Source organism: Myotis myotis, unplaced genomic scaffold, assembly GCF_014108235.1.
Source record: "Myotis myotis isolate mMyoMyo1 unplaced genomic scaffold, mMyoMyo1.p scaffold_m19_p_3, whole genome shotgun sequence".
Lineage (NCBI taxonomy): Eukaryota > Metazoa > Chordata > Mammalia > Chiroptera > Vespertilionidae > Myotis > Myotis myotis.
The window spans coordinates 213396861-213411577 of NW_023416335.1; the positions used below are offsets into that span (position 1 = coordinate 213396861).

At 66.3% G+C, this 14717-nt stretch overlaps 1 protein-coding gene across 2 annotated transcripts in view; it reads left to right on the forward strand.

Moving 5' to 3' along the window:
* TAFA5 (TAFA chemokine like family member 5) overlaps positions 1-14717 on the forward strand; it is an 88312-nt gene that overhangs the window by 56906 nt on the left and 16689 nt on the right. For both annotated transcript variants that reach the window (XM_036301641.1, XM_036301642.1), the window contains exon 2: positions 3526-3675. In XM_036301641.1, coding sequence (XP_036157534.1) covers positions 3526-3675 — 150 coding nt within the window. The remainder of the gene's footprint in view (positions 1-3525; positions 3676-14717) is intronic.

The following is a 14717-nucleotide window of genomic DNA, read 5'->3' on the forward strand; positions in this document are numbered from 1 at the left end:
GGCCTTGGACAGGCGTCTGGGTAGGGCGGGAGCTGTAAGACCCAGCGGGGCTGCTGCTCCTCTGGGGTCCCGGTGCCTGGAACCCCAACAACCCGGAGCTGGGCAGCCCGCGACTGTGGGGTCCGCTCGCTGCCCCCCACGCCAGCTCCGCCTCAGAAGGGCCTGGGAAACGCGGGGCGGGCGCCGGGGCCCCTCGAGGCCTGAGCTGCGGGGCCTGGGAGCCCTGCTGTGAACTCCCGATTTCATTCATTTCGTTATCTCACCCACACGCTGTCGCAGAGATAACCTCGGCGTCCGCAGGTCCCTGGGGAATCGGACGGGGTGGGGGGTGGACAGGGCAGGTTGCGGGGGGGAGCCCTGCTGCCGCTCTGACCGGCCGGGTGGAGTCACACCGGACAGAGATGTCAGGGTCACAGCGGCTCGGTCGCAGGGCGCGCAGGCTTCCAGGCGGCCGCCCTCCAGGTGGCCTTCGCTGCTCCTCTGTGTCTGTGATCTGCACGGCGGAGGGCCTGTGCGGCCGGGACACGCCTGGACGGCGGCCACTTAATGGGGAGCGTGGTGGCAGCTCAGGTCCAGGGGCGACACCCCCACTGTGGCCAGAGAGGCCGGATGTGGGTGAGGGCGGCCCGGGTCAGCTCTGGACGCAGCTCCTGCTAGAGTCTGGGCCCTGGCTCCCCACTGCACCCGGGGCTCCCCACTGCACTTGGGGCTCCCCACTGCACCTGGGGCTCCCCTCTGTGCCTGGGGCTCCCCACTGAGCCCAGGTGGGAGACAGGGGGACGGCATCCTGCTAACGTGGTGAGACTGTGACACGTCAGCACCACGGATAGCACCAGGGCAGCCTGGTTCCCAGGCCTTGCCCAGGGTGCACCCCATTGCCAGGGGCCAGGGGCCCGCCCCATGGTGCCAGGTGCTCTGCGTGGTCCGGTTTGTCCCCGTGACCTGGGGTGTGACCCCCTTTCTCAGCTGTGCCCAGGAGCCGGCGTGAAAATGCTGCCTTGGACTCCACAGGTAGAGTGATCAGTGGGCGCTGACACGGGTTTCGTGAGCACTGGGCACCCGCCCCTGCCCCCCAGGACCTAGCCCTGGGCATCCTCGGCCCGGGCAGAGATGCGAGGAAGAGGCTGTGTTTCTGACACTGACATTGGCACGAGGCCTCCGTGAGCTCTAACTGAAGCCGGCGCCTGTGTGACCACGAGGCTGGTCCCCCACGGCGCTGCGGGCCCAGGTCACCGGCAGCAGGCTGACCTCGCCACGCGGCTGGCCGGGCGCAGGCAGATGCCGTGTGTGCCCCCGGCCCCCACGCTGCCCGTCGCCAAGCCCTGCCGCCCTACCCACCAGACGCACCACGTGGTCACAGCCCTGCCCACCGAAAGCACAGCATGTGCTCACAGGTGAGGTCCGCCCGGCATTCCTGCTGCATCAGCTTCTCCAGGCACAGGGCCTCCCTGGGGCTCACAGGTGAAGTACACGGCCCCAGTGCCTTGCTGGGCTCCGGAACGCAGCAGTGGGAGCGGTGGGGCAGGCGGGGCGGGCGCGGTCCCAGAAGCCTCACAGACCCAGCCGTTTCCGTGACATGGAGCGTCCATGGTGTGGGGTGACGGCCGCGGGGCCCCCGATCCCGGCCTCGGCCTGGTGCCCTGCTCTTCCCAGCCCGCGGGGCCTCGGGTTTCTCTGCGCCTCTAGTGTGGGCCTGTGGGCTGCCACCCTCCCCACCCGCGCCCTCCCCACGGGTTTGCTTCCAGGCGCCCAGGCCTGCCCCTGGGCCTCCAGGAGGCGCGGTTGCGAGATGTCGTCCGGGGCTGGGGCCCGGGTCTGAGGTCGGCGTGGTGGAGCCTGGACAGCGGTGGTGGGTGTGGCGCGCCTGCCTGTGAGCTCCCAGGAGTCAGGGACAGCATCCCCCACCCGGCCCAGCGGGAGGACGTCCCTGCGCAGGGAGGGAGGGCATGGAGGTGGCCTGGGCCAGGCAAGGGGGCGGGGGTGGGGGGGGCGGTGTCAGTCTGCACTTCACCAGGAATTGAGGGGTGAAAATCAGGGCGGGGCCTGGAAGAGGGGCGCGCTGGACACTGAGCCCCTTGTAGTGCCCAGCACCCCTTAAGATGGGGTCCAGCCAGGAGGTGCCGTGCCCAGGGCAGGCGGTCCTCACAGCTGGTGAGAAGCCAGAAGATCGCTTAGTTAGCACCCGGGGGCGGGGGGGCGGGGAGGGCGTCACAGGGCCCGGTGTTTGCTTAGTTAATTAGCAGCCAGGGCTCAGCGTGAGCAGGTCCCCAGGAGAAGGCCCCTGCTGGCCACCGCCCACACCCGAGGTGTCAGCGGTCAGCGGAGGGGTGGGGGGCAGCGAGGACCAGGAATAGCAGGCTGCCCGTCGCCCTACGGAGCCTGAAATAGCAGCAGCCAGGACGGCGCCCACGTAGCCGCCATCTGCAAACCAGGCACCAGCCCGCGGCCACCTCACCTTTCCCCTGCCTGCGGCCACCTCACCTTTCCCCTGCCCGCGGCCGCCCAGCAGACCCCGAGCACCCCGACGGCCTCTGAGCCCCGATCGCTGTACCGAGAGCGGCAGCCTCCGGCCCTCCCCCGGCCGCGTGTTCATCTGCTTGTTTATTTATGTCTCTCTGTGTATCTCTGCCTGTTCTTAGCACAGCGTGTAATTGCGCGTAATTAGCTGGTGTGAGTCAGGATCTGCAGCCCACGCCTCCAGGGCGGCGCTGGGTGTGGCTGCGGGACGGGGTGCTGTTGGGAGGAGGGGCCCACACTGACCTGTGCTGTTCGCTCACACAGCTCCCCAAGCAGGCCAGGCCTGTGGGGGCCACTGCAGACGCCTCTTGGGGCCTCTTGGGCTGCACCCAGATTCTCCCCCCGACCCCCCCACACCACCCACCTCATCCTGCCCTGGACCAGGCTCTGGGCGGAACTGGGGGTGATACAATGACAAAATGTGGGGGGCAGTCCTGTGCGGTGAGCCACCTGGAGGACGGGGGGCTGCCTGGAGGAGGGGGCTTGAGCTGACGCGGTCGAGTGGATGAGGAAGGGGCTGAGGAGAGTGCGGCTGCACCAGGGCTGTGGCCTCCACCCGCGCCCACCTCTCCTGCTGTCACCGCCACCTCCTTGCCTGTGAGGAGCCACACTGGCAGCCCCCACTTCCTGTGTCCCCAGGTGACCCGTGGGCGGACCCCAGCTGGGGGGGTGACCGAGGGGCGCAGTGCCTCTGCTTTGTTCCCACAGTGCTCCCGGGGCCCAGCACGAGGACAGCACACAGTAGGTGCTTACTGTTGGCTGAGGGACTGGCAGAGCCAGGCAGTGAGGGCGGGCCTCTGGGCGGTGGTCATGCGTGTGAAGGCCAGGGCTGCGGGGCCGCCCCGAGGTCACGGAGGGGCTGGGCGCACACCTCGGGAGGGATGGCTGCACCGGCCCAGCTGGGGGAGGAGCCCCAGGCCTCCACCGGGCGGGCATCCGGCCGCCGGATCGGTGGGTGGCGGCTTGTCTCCAGGCCGGCCACTCAGCCCCGCCTGTGCTCTCTTGCAGGTCAGCTGGCCGCCGGCACCTGTGAGATTGTGACCCTGGACCGGGACAGCAGCCAGCCTCGGAGGACGATCGCCCGGCAGACAGCTCGCTGCGCCTGCAGGAAGGGGCAGATCGCGGGCACCACCAGAGCGCGGCCCGCCTGCGTGGACGGTAAGCGCCCACGGCCCGAGAAGGCCACGGAGGCTGCATGGCGGGCGTCCACCTGGCGCAGCCACGCCCCCAGATGCTCTCTGGGTCAGGCCTGAGGCTGACAGTGTCGCCTGGCATGACTGTCCCTGAGGGCGGCGTTGGCTGGTGCATGTGGGCGGGCGCAGCGGAGGGGCCGGGAGCCGGGTCCCCAGCAGGCTCCCGGGATTGACCAGCCTGCAGGCCGGTGTGCCTCGGTGCGGCCGTGAGCAGGGGGAGCGGAGGTCGTGCCGTCTGCAGGAGGCGCTGCGGTGCCCGAGTGTCCCGCACACGTAGTCGCCAGCTGCTCCGGGCCCCTCCCCGTGGGGTCTGGCAGGCGCGGGCACCCTCACGGGCCCTGAGGACGGGCTGTTGAGCTGGTGCGGTGGCTGCAGGTACCTCCCGCGCTGGTCGAGCTGTCTGGTGGGTGAGGTTAGGGCTTGCGGGTGGCGCGGGCTGTGAAAGAACTCACAACCAAGAGGAGACGGAGAGGAGGCTTATTTTCCTCTTCAAGAGAGCAAGGGTCGGCGCGCGGCTAGTCAGCACGGGGCGGGGGGCTGCTGCTACGCCGCAGGGACGGGAGGAGGGTTTTGTTGCAGTTGAAAATACCGGGGTTCGTCTTGAAAAGCTGCAGCGTGTTTGCTTTCCGGGAGACCACCCGCCGGCGTCCGAGGGAGGGGTCTGGTCAGTATTGTTCTTGAGCCTGTAAATCGGGCTTAGAGCAACGTTACGGGGAGTCCAAGAGAGGCTTGTCTGAAGGGGCGGGGGAAGGGCCCTTTCTACGAACCAGAGACTCCTTGCTGCCAATTATCCCCCGAGTCGTGCAAACAGCAGGGAGGAGGGGGATGCAAGAATGCAGCCTTGAGAGCAGCTCACCTGGTCCTGCGGTTGGAACGGAGGGGCCGTGTGAACCAGAGGAGGTAACAGTCCGGGGGTCACCGCCAGGTGCTCCGCACAAGTGTGGAAGGGCCCCCGCGGGAGAAGGAGCAGCCCTTCCCGTCCTCACAGCCAGACCCGCAGGCTAATCACCCTCCTCACTGAGTGAACACTCACGCTGCCCTCGTGAGGCGGGGCCCCAGGGGTGTCCGTGGAAACGGAGTCACAAATGGGCTTCCAAGGAGGAAGGGAGGTGCCTGCCGCAGCTGTCAGGGCGTCGACGGGGGTCAGTCTGCTGTGGCGGAGGCCGTGCCGGGTACGGGCGCCTCGGTTCCTGGGTGCTGAATGCGGGGCTGGGTGCACACCCAGTGGGAAAAGCACCCGCAGGTGTGTGTGTGGGGGGAGGGTCGTGCATGGGGAGTGATGCGCTGTCACCGTGGGGAAGGCTAGCTGCTGACCCGGGTGGGGTGAGCCGGCCCAGGAGGGGGTCAGCAGGGCCTTGAGGCCATGTTGGGAGTGGAGGCCTATTGGCTCAGGGACTCTTGCTGATGTCACCAATGAGTGAGTCCCAGGACTGTCCAGGGACATGCTGGGCCGTGAGCCGGCCTGGGGCCCGTGGCTGGGACTCTGACGCCTGGCCTCCAGCAGGAAGGGGAGGAGCTGGGCAGGCCCAGGGCTCTTGGCTGCAAGGAGCAGGCCCGGATGCTGCCATCCATCCTGGCGCCCTGTGCTCTCCAGGCAGAGCGGCTGGAGGTCCAGCCCAGTGGGGGCCGCGCCCACAGAGCCAGGACGGCCAGGAGAGTCTGGGGGCCAGGGGGCTCTCGGGGACCCCCCAAACTTCACCTTTGCCTCCCCATGGCCCCCCCGGCCCAGTGCTGCCAGCCCTGAAGGGCGCTTCGGGGACGTGGGGGTCCCTCGGAGGTTGTGGGCAGGGGCTGACCTTGCTGTGGCGGGGGAGGGGGGGCGGGGGGACAGGGGGGTCGTTCTCAGGATCTGGGTCACGTCCCGGCTGCTGGTTCTGTTCTCCTTTTTGGAACCTGTTTCGGGGACATTGTCACGGACACTGAGCGCATCTCAGGTGAACAGTGACGGTTCAGAATCCGTCTCCTCGCCGTGTTCGCACCTCCCGATTCCACCTCCCTCCCGAGTTCACCTCCCCCCCGAGTCCACCTCCCCCCCGAGTCCACCTCCCCCCCGAGTCCACCTCCCCCCGAGTCCACCTCCCCCCCGAGTCCACCTCCCCCCCGAGTCCACCTCCCCCCGAGTCCACCTCCCCCCGAGTCCACCTCCCCCCCGAGTCCACCTCCCCCCGAGTCCACCTCCCCCCCGAGTCCACCTCCCCCCCGAGTCCACCTCCCTCCTGAAATGATGCAGCCCCCTGGAGCTGCTTTTGCTTTTAAGGAAAGGTCGTCTGTCCCTTATGAAAACCCTCCTGTCCGGCTGGTGTGGCTCCGTGGCTGAGCGTCAACCTGTGAACCAGGAGGTCACAGTTCGATTCCCAGTCAGGGCACAGGCCTGGGTTGTGGGCTCCATCCCCAGTGGGGGGCGTGCAGGAGGCAGCCGGTCCGTGATTCTCTCTCGTTGATGTTTCTATCTCACTCTCTCCCTCTTCCTACCTCTCTGACATCAATAAAAATATTTAAAAAATAAGTAAAAAAATGAAAACCCGCCTGCCACTCCTATTGACCAGCACCCCATACAACGTGTGGATTTCACAGCCCTCGGGCAGCTTCCCTGCCACCACCCTCTGGACTCCAGATCCATCCGGCCTCGCCCGCCGGATTCCTGGTCCATTCGGGCCCAGGGCAGGGCCACCTCGGCGCCCAGTGAACTGAACTCTCGCCCCGTCCCGCCCGCATCTCCGGCTCCTGGCGTTGCAACCGGCTCGCGCGTGACGGCGAGTGTGCGTCTCTGAGCTGATTGATTCTTCCTGGGATGGGGGTGGGGGGAGCAAGCACAGGCCCTGAGCCTCTGCCTTCCCTTCCCGGCCTCATTAGCTCCGACAGTCCGCGGGAAGGTGGGGGCCACGGTGGATTACTAATTGAATCGGGGTCTGTTCTTCGTCCGCAAACACGGCCTCGCCCCCTCTCTCTCTCTCCCCGGAGCCTGCCGGCGCCCCAGGCGCGGGCCCCAGAGCCCCAAATTAAAGCCCGCCCGTTTCCCAGGGAGGCCACACAAATTAGCCAGCCTGCGGTTTCTGCTCCGTGGGCATTTTCTAGCTGCCACCTAATTTAATTTCTGCTTTCCTGTGTTCTTGCTCGGTGTGCATAATAAGTTCCCTCGCGTGCGGATCCCGTCTGCGGCAGAGAAGACGTGGCCGCGTCGGGCTGGGCGGGACCTTGTGGGCGCCGGGGTGCGTCGGGGGTTCACGCTGGCCCCGCCGTGTTCAGGGGCGTGTGAGCGTGAAGACGGCCCAGCTGCCCCCGTGCCTGGCTTATCCGTGTAGTGATCACTCGCTGCTCACTCGCTAACTCACTCCTGCACGGATTCAGACGAGGTGCCCACACGTGGGTGCAGGAGCGGTGGCGGGGCTGGCCCCCGAAGTAAGGAAAGCCCGGGGCAGGCAGGCCTTGCCTCTCACCCGCGGCTGCCCCCGGGGCCTCTGAGCACAGTCCCTCCCCCGCTGGCTGGCCCTGGCTCAGCTGCCCGGAGAGGAGGCCACACGCCTGGGCCTTGGATGGACCGCCCCCTCTCCCAGGCCTGGGGGCCCGGTTCCTGGTCCTCAGGCTCCCCCAGCTCGGCAGCGACAAGACCCCGAGCCCCTCGGAGGGGAAAGGCCTGGGCGGGCAGCAGGCACCACGCGTCTGCGGGAAAAGTGTTGGTGCACGTCGGCACTTAGAAGAGTGTGTTTGTGTGTGTGTGTGTTTAGACGTGTGTGTGTATGTTTAGCCATGTGTGTATGTTTAGCCGTGTGTGTATGTTTAGCTGTGTGTGTTTAGCCATGTGTGTGTATATTTAGCCATGTGTGTATATGTTTAGCCGTGTGTGTGTTTAGCCGTGTGTGTGTATATGTTTAGCCGTGTGTGTTTAGCCGTGTGTGTGTTTAGCCGTGTGTGTGTTTAGCCATGTGTGTTTAGCCGTGTGTATGTTTAGCCGTGTGTGTATGTTAGCCGTGTGTGTGTAAGTTTAGCCGTGTGTGTATGTTTAGCCGCATGTGTGTATATGTTTAGCCGTGTGTGTGTTTAGCCGTGTGTGTATGTATAGCCATGTGTGTATGTTTAGCCGTGTGTGTGTATGTTTAGCCATGTGTGTGTTTACCCGTGTGTGTGTTTAGCCGTGTGTGTATGTTTAGCCGTGTGTGTGTATGTTTAGCCATGTGTGTGTTTACCCGTGTGTGTGTTTAGCCGTGTGTGTATGTTTAGCCATGTGTGTGTGTGTGTTTAGCCGTGTGTGTGTGTGTGTGTGTGGCCTCCGGCAGGTCCACTGAGCTCCGTGCGCTGTGGGCAGCGGCGGCGGCAGGACTGTGAGGAGGCCCAGCCCGTGTGGCTTCCGTACCCGGTGTCGCCCGCTCTCTGGTCCGATAGACCCGCCCCCTGGCGCTGCACCCGGCTCGCGGCTGCTGGCGAGAATTGTGGTTAAATGTTCAGAACGCAGCGCCTGGCTGTTAAATGCGGTCACTGCTGAACACGGGGTTGTCTAAACTTGCCCGCAGACGAAATAACGTGGAAACCAAGGCGCTGCCGTAAGGCGCCGGGAGAGAAGAACCGGCTGCAGGCAGACCCGGGAGGAGGGGGGACATAATGAAGCTCCGCGCGGAAACGCATGCGACGGGGCGTCGGACACCCAGGAAGCCAAACGCCGGTTCTTCGGAAGACGGACAGAACGAGCAGGTTTTCAGCCAGGCTGATGGCGAGGGGGAGGGCGGGAGAGACCGAATCACGGAACCGGGCGGAGAGAGGAGGCCCCTCCTTAGTCCTGCGCCCTGCTCTGCAGGAACACAGAGGTTAAAGGGCTCACACCGCCCTGGGCCCGCAGGTGAGAAACTCCGATGAGCCGGACGCGGTCCCGGAAACACACACACTGACTCCAGGAGAAACGGAAAGTCTGAATAGCCCTGTGGCCGGTGAAGACGGTGCGTTAGTAACAGTGGCTTCGCAGCGAGAGAAGCCCAGCACCGATGGATTCTTCGGCGAAGCCGACCACATCTAAAGAGGCATTAGCCCGGCCCGTGTGGCTCGGTGGTTGAGCGTCGACCTAGGAACCAAGAGGTTGCTGGTTCGATTCCCGGACAGGGCACGTGCCCGGGTTGTGGGCTCGATCCCCTGGGTGGGGGGTCAGGAGGCAGCCAGCCGATCAGTGATTCTCGCATCTTTGATGTTTCCATCTCTCTCTCCCTTCTTCTCTGAAATCCGTAAAAACCTATATTATAAAAAGAAGCATTAACACCAATTCTTCTCAAATTCTTCAAAGATAAAAAAATAAATAAATAATGGGAGAGGAAACACGTCTTCGCTCACCCTGTGAGGCTAGTCTTGCCCCGATGCCGGAAGTCTCAGGCAGCGATCTCACAGTAAAAGTACGGATCTCCTGACTTAACGCACAATCCTCGACGCCACTCCAGCGGGTCCAGTCGGGCGCCGAAAGCTTGGAGCGACACAGGAAAGCCAGCGGGTCCCATGTTGGACCCGTCACGTCACATTCACGGCGTCCTCTCAGCAGCTGCAGGGTGAGCGATCCAGAGTCCAACACGCCTTCCTGGTAAAGACGCCCAGCAAACGGGGGGAAGGGGGCGGACTTGGCGTGCGAGGGGCTCGCGCAGACGTGGACGGTGACGTCGCGCCTGTCGTATCCGTGGGGAGGCCGTGGCTTCCGCGCCGAGGTGGGAACCAGGCAGCACCTCTGCCGGCGCCCCTGCCGGTCAGCGGGGTCCGGGGGGCGGGGCCGAGCGCCGGCAGGAAAGGTAAACAGGAGCCACCGGGTGGGAGCAGAGGAGCCGGCAGGCCCACGGCCGGCCTGACCTTCACGGGCGACGTCTGCAGGGACACACACGCACACGCAGAACTAACACAGGCGCCCAGCAAGGCTGCCGGACACGGGATCGATATGCGGGGTCGATGGCGTTTCCCTACCGCCCGACACCCGATCTTCAGGAAGCGACTCCGTTTACAATGGCCTCGAAGAGAATAACACTCGAGACTGAAGCGAACAAAAGAGGCGTCGTATGCGCACACGGAGCACAGGCTGCGAACGGGGCTGGGGCGGAGGCGGCCGGAGAGCCCTTCCCCATGGCCGCTCGACTCATCTCCACCCTCCACTCCCCCCTGTCCCTCCCCAGCCAGCCAGGGGCCCCCAGGACAGGACGGCCTGGCGCCTGTCTCCAGGTCACAGCCCGCTGCCAGGGCTCTGACAGGTGCCCAGGGCCATCTGTCCTTCAGTCCTGACACCTGGTGACTCCTGCGGAGCAGCCGGAGCCTGTGTCCCCGTGGGGAGGGGGCGGGGGGGGGGGGTAGGGCGCGGTGGGGGGAGGGGGAGCAGGGCCACCGCGGCCCCTGATCTGGGCGACGTCCGCAGGCCCTCGACAATCATGTGGAGTGTCCAGTGCGCTGTGCTGAGTGTCGCCGCCTCCTCTCAGACATTGTAATCAGCTCTCGGGCTCATCAGCTGGTCGGGGAAGGCGTGAGTGTGTGGAAACCTCTGAGGACGTTCCCCCAGGGCGCGGGAGCCGGTGCGCCCAGCGTGAGGGGCCCGCAGCTGCGATTGGCCAGCACCGCCCAGGCCTCGGACCCCTGGGGGCCCTGGTCCAGCACAGAGGCCCTGCCCTGCGTCCCCAGGGTGACCTTGTGGAGGCAGAAGAGCCGGGCAGCCCAACCTGCCCTCCCGGCAGCTTCTGGGCCGAGTCCCAGAGATGGACCCAGGCGCCGGGCACAGGGGGGCCCCTTCCCTGCCGCTCAGCCCCTCCTCCCAGGGCGCCGGACACACGGGGGCCCCCTCCCTGCCGCTCAGCCCCTCCTCCCGGGGCGCCGGACACACGGGGGCCCCTTCCCTGCCGCTCAGCCCCTCCTCCCGGGGCGCCGGACACACGGGGGCCCCCTCCCTGCCGCTCAGCCCCTCCTCCCGGGGCGCCGGACACACGGGGGCCCCTTCCCTGCCGCTCAGCCCCTCCTCCCGGGGCGCCGGGCACACGGGGGCCCCCTCCCTGCCGCTCAGCCCCTCCTCCCGGGGCGCCGGACACACGGGGGCCCCCTCCCTGCCGCTCAGCCCCTCCTCCCGGGCGTCGGCTCGGCTCCCGGTGACAAAGACAGACTCAGAGCCAGGTCCTGGGTGGAGGCCGTGCGGTGCGGGCGCTGGGCCCGGGCCCCGCACCTGGAGCCAGCGGCGTCCACGCCCCCCGAGTGGGCTGCCCTTTGATGAGCACAAACCTCCTGCTCTTTGATGTGACTCGAGATTTCAAACTCCATTAAGTCGCGTGACAAACAGCGCGGCCGGGAACCTGGAGGAAACAGTGTGATTTTGATCTTCGCAAAAGCTTTGATCATGGGGATGGGCGATGGGGCGCCTGCCGCCCCGCCTATCGGCCCTGGCACAGAGGGCTGCTCTGCCTGGTTTCAGGGTGCACCGGGCTTTGGGGGCACCAGGCTTCGGGGTGCACTGGGCTTCAGGGTGCACTGGGTTTCGGGGTGCACCGGGTTTCAGTGTGTACCGGGCTTCAGGGTGCACTGGGTTTCGGGGTGCACCGGTCTTCAGGGTGCACTGGGCTTTGGGGTGCACCGGGTTTCAAGGTGCAGCGGTCCAGGGTACACTGGGCTCTGGGGTGCACCGGGCTCTGGGGTGCACCAGGTTTTGGGGTGCACCGGTCCAGGGTACACCGGGCTCTGGGGTGCACCGGGCTTTGGGGTGCACCAGGCTCCGGGGTGCACCGGGCTTTGGGGTGCACCATGCTCTGGAGTGCACCGGGCTTTGGGGTGCACCATGCTCTGAGGTGCACTGGGCTTTGGGGTGCATTTGGCTTTGGGGTGCACTGGGCTCCGGGGTGCACCGGGCTTTGGGGTGCACTGGGCTCCGGGGTGCACTGGGCTCTGGGGTGCACTGGGCTCCGGGGTGCACTGGGCTTCGGGGTACACTGGGTTTCGGGGTGCACTGGGCTTCAGGGTACACCGGGCTTCGGGGTACACTGGGTTTTGGGGTGCACCGGGCTTCGGGGTACACAGGGTGTGGCCTCCTTCCTGCCCCTTTGTGGCTCAGCCGGTGGGAGGACGGACTCCCAGGCCAGGGACGGGTTCCCACCTGCTGGGAGCGTGGGGGTGCCTTCTAGAAAGATCCATCTGCTGCTCTCTGGACAGTAGGTTCTGGGCAGCAAGAGTGAGCGTCGGGAGAGGTCAGGCCGCTGACGGAGCCGCTGTGACCGGCCGAGGGTCTCTCCTCAGGTGCCAGGACCGTGGGACGGACCTGAGCTGCCCTGACCGGGGCGGAGCAGCCAGGCGGCGATCCGCGCCAACACTGGTTATTCTCGGGCGTCCCGGCTTAGCCACCCTCCGCGTGCACAGGGCTTGTTTCCTGCAGCTGAGCTGCACTTCTCCGAGGGGTGGTGTCGCCGGACGCGCTCTCACCGGCCCTGGACGGCAGGAGGGCGTCCGGCCGCGCCTGCCCAGCCCCCGCCCGTGTTCCCTGGGCTGCTTGTCTTTCTAAATGGCTCGCAGGGTCTCCGATGGCGCCTCCGACCCCGTGCTGGTCCCTCTGGGCTGCTGTGTCCCCGCCCAGCCCGGCCTTTCCATGGGCCGGTCGGCTGACCCGACGGGCGGAATCCTCCGTTGGGGCCGCGTGAACGCATCCATCTCTCCTTTCACGTTTTCTGGTTTGCGTTCTGTTCAAGAAACAGGGTTTCACCCGCATCGTGGGGACGCCCTCCGTGCAGGCCCGGCCGCTCTGGCCGACGTGTCTGGGTCCGAGGCAGGTCGGCGGTTTCTCCTCCCCGTGCGGTGCCTGGCAGACCCAGCTTCGTTTCCTGTAAGGCCCTGGCCTGTTCACCCACCGTGACTTGGTGTAAAGTTCTAGAAGGGTGTTCGAGGCAGGAGGGGAGCACTGGCCTCCTCCCGGGTCCTGCCACACCTCATGGCTCATCGTCCCTGCCGGCGTGGCAGTGGGGAGCCCGCTGGGTCCGCACGGGCGACTGTGTGGCTGGACCCTCCCCCGACGCCGAGAACCGAAGGGTCTCTCTTCCTGGTTCCTGTCCACCTTCACCAGCATCTCAGGCTGCGATTCCCTGAGGAAGCAACGGAGCCCCACCCCAGGCCCAGCCCAGGCCTGGCTCCCGGGCCCCTGGCCTGGCGGCCTTCCCGGCGGACAGTCAAATGGCCCAGGATAGGACATCACCCACTGTGTGGCGGCTGGAATGTCGGCCCTGGGCCCACCCTTCCCTCCAGCCTCTGCACAGAGGTGAGCGAAGCACCCAGAGCACGGAGACCTGAGCTGCCTCTCCGTTCAGTGAGTCGTTCCTGGGACACAGACCTCAGGTCTTTGGCCGCTGGACCGGGATCAGCGAGGCCTTCGGGGCCACTTCCTGGTACCGCCAGAAGCAGCTCCTTAACTTCCCAGAGCCTCAGTTTTCTTATCTGTAAAGTGGGCGCAGCACCTGGCCAGCCGCCTCACCCGTGTGAATCACAGAAACATGGGTGCAGCGGTGAGGAGCAGGAGGCGAGGACTCTGCCCGGGTTAAGCATTTAAATCCTCTGGGAGCGGCCGCCCTGGGCCCTGAGGGGCTGGAGGGCAGGTGTCCGCCGCCCGTCTCCTGGAACCGGCTGCTGATCACTGTGGACTTTTCGGGTTGGTGTCCTTAGTGGTGGTTTTTAAGTTGAACAGTCGCAGTCCTTGTTACAGTCCTCGACGGAGGGCGTTTTTCCTCTGAAGTGGCCGTTGGGATTGGGTCGGAGAGGCTTGGAGCCGCTGTGATGGGGGGTCCGGCTGCAGGAAGCCCCGAGGCCCTGCCCGTGTTCGCTCGGTCACTGTTTAGTGTCCGAGCCCGTGGCTGGCTGGCAGCTTGGACCCAGGGGAGCGCTGGCCGAGGTCAGCGCCACGCCCCCACCTGACCCCTTGGACAAGGTCCCAGGGCCCGAGGAGGGAGGGGCCCGTTGGGGGGCAGCTGGGGCGGCGAACTCACGGCCGAGGCGCCCGGCAGCAGAGTCCATGTCGGAGCTGCTGTGAGGACCTGCACCTCTGCCGCCATCGGAGGCGGAGACCCGGGTCCAGGCACTTGCCGGGCTGAGCAGCGCCGGCCGCGGGCGGAGGGCTCCCTGGCGGGACGGAGCCGTGATGAGTGGCGTCTCCGCAGCGGCTGTACGGGCCCCTGGTGGCTGTAACCTGAGTGACCGACGGCGGGACCGCGGCGCTGACGCCTCCGTGTGAGTGAACACCCTCATCCGCTACGTCAGCCGTCATTGCTCGTCACCCGTGAATTAGGGCCCGAGACGCCGCCCGCGTGTTTATCAGGAAACGCGGGGATCACTGTGCTCCGCCTGGTCCCTCGGGGGGGGGGGGGGGGGGCTGGGTCGGGTATTCGGACGCACTTCCTGAATCGCCTCTGAGGTTCCGGGGCACAGAGCTGGGCGGACGGGCCGCCCTCCGTGGTGGCAGGAGGAGCAGAGAAAACCCCCATCACAGAGGGCCCTGGCTGAGTCCCGCGGGCCCTCCAACCTGCACCGCGGGGCACCCGCTCTCTCTGCCGGGGACCCCGACAACAGGTGCATTCTCAGAGAGGCCCCCCCGCCCCCAGCCTGGCGTGTGTGTGACCCCCGGGTGCTGCACTGCGAAGCACAGGATGCGCAGCTGGGTGGGATCACCTGTCGCCTGGGGTGGCCTCCACTCCCGAGGGGGTCAGCGTGCGTCCTGCCTTCTCCGTCGGCGCGCAGCCGGACGGAACCAGGAGCGGTGAGGCCTCTGGGCGGCGTTCTGGTGCCGCCAGAGCAGCCCCTTAACTTCCCTGACCCTCCGTTTTCTCATCTGTAAAGTGGGCGCAGCACCTGCTTCGAGGACCAGAGACAACATCAGTAAGTGGCAGGTGTTGTCACGTGGTATTCGCCCGTCTCAGCGAACGTGGGCACCTCCATCCGTGGACGTCCCTCTGCTGGGCGGGCCCGCCGACGTTCCTACCTTTCCTTTGTTTCCGCCCCGGGCCTTCCCCGAGGACACGGGGAGAGGGGCCTTGCGGGAAACTGTCC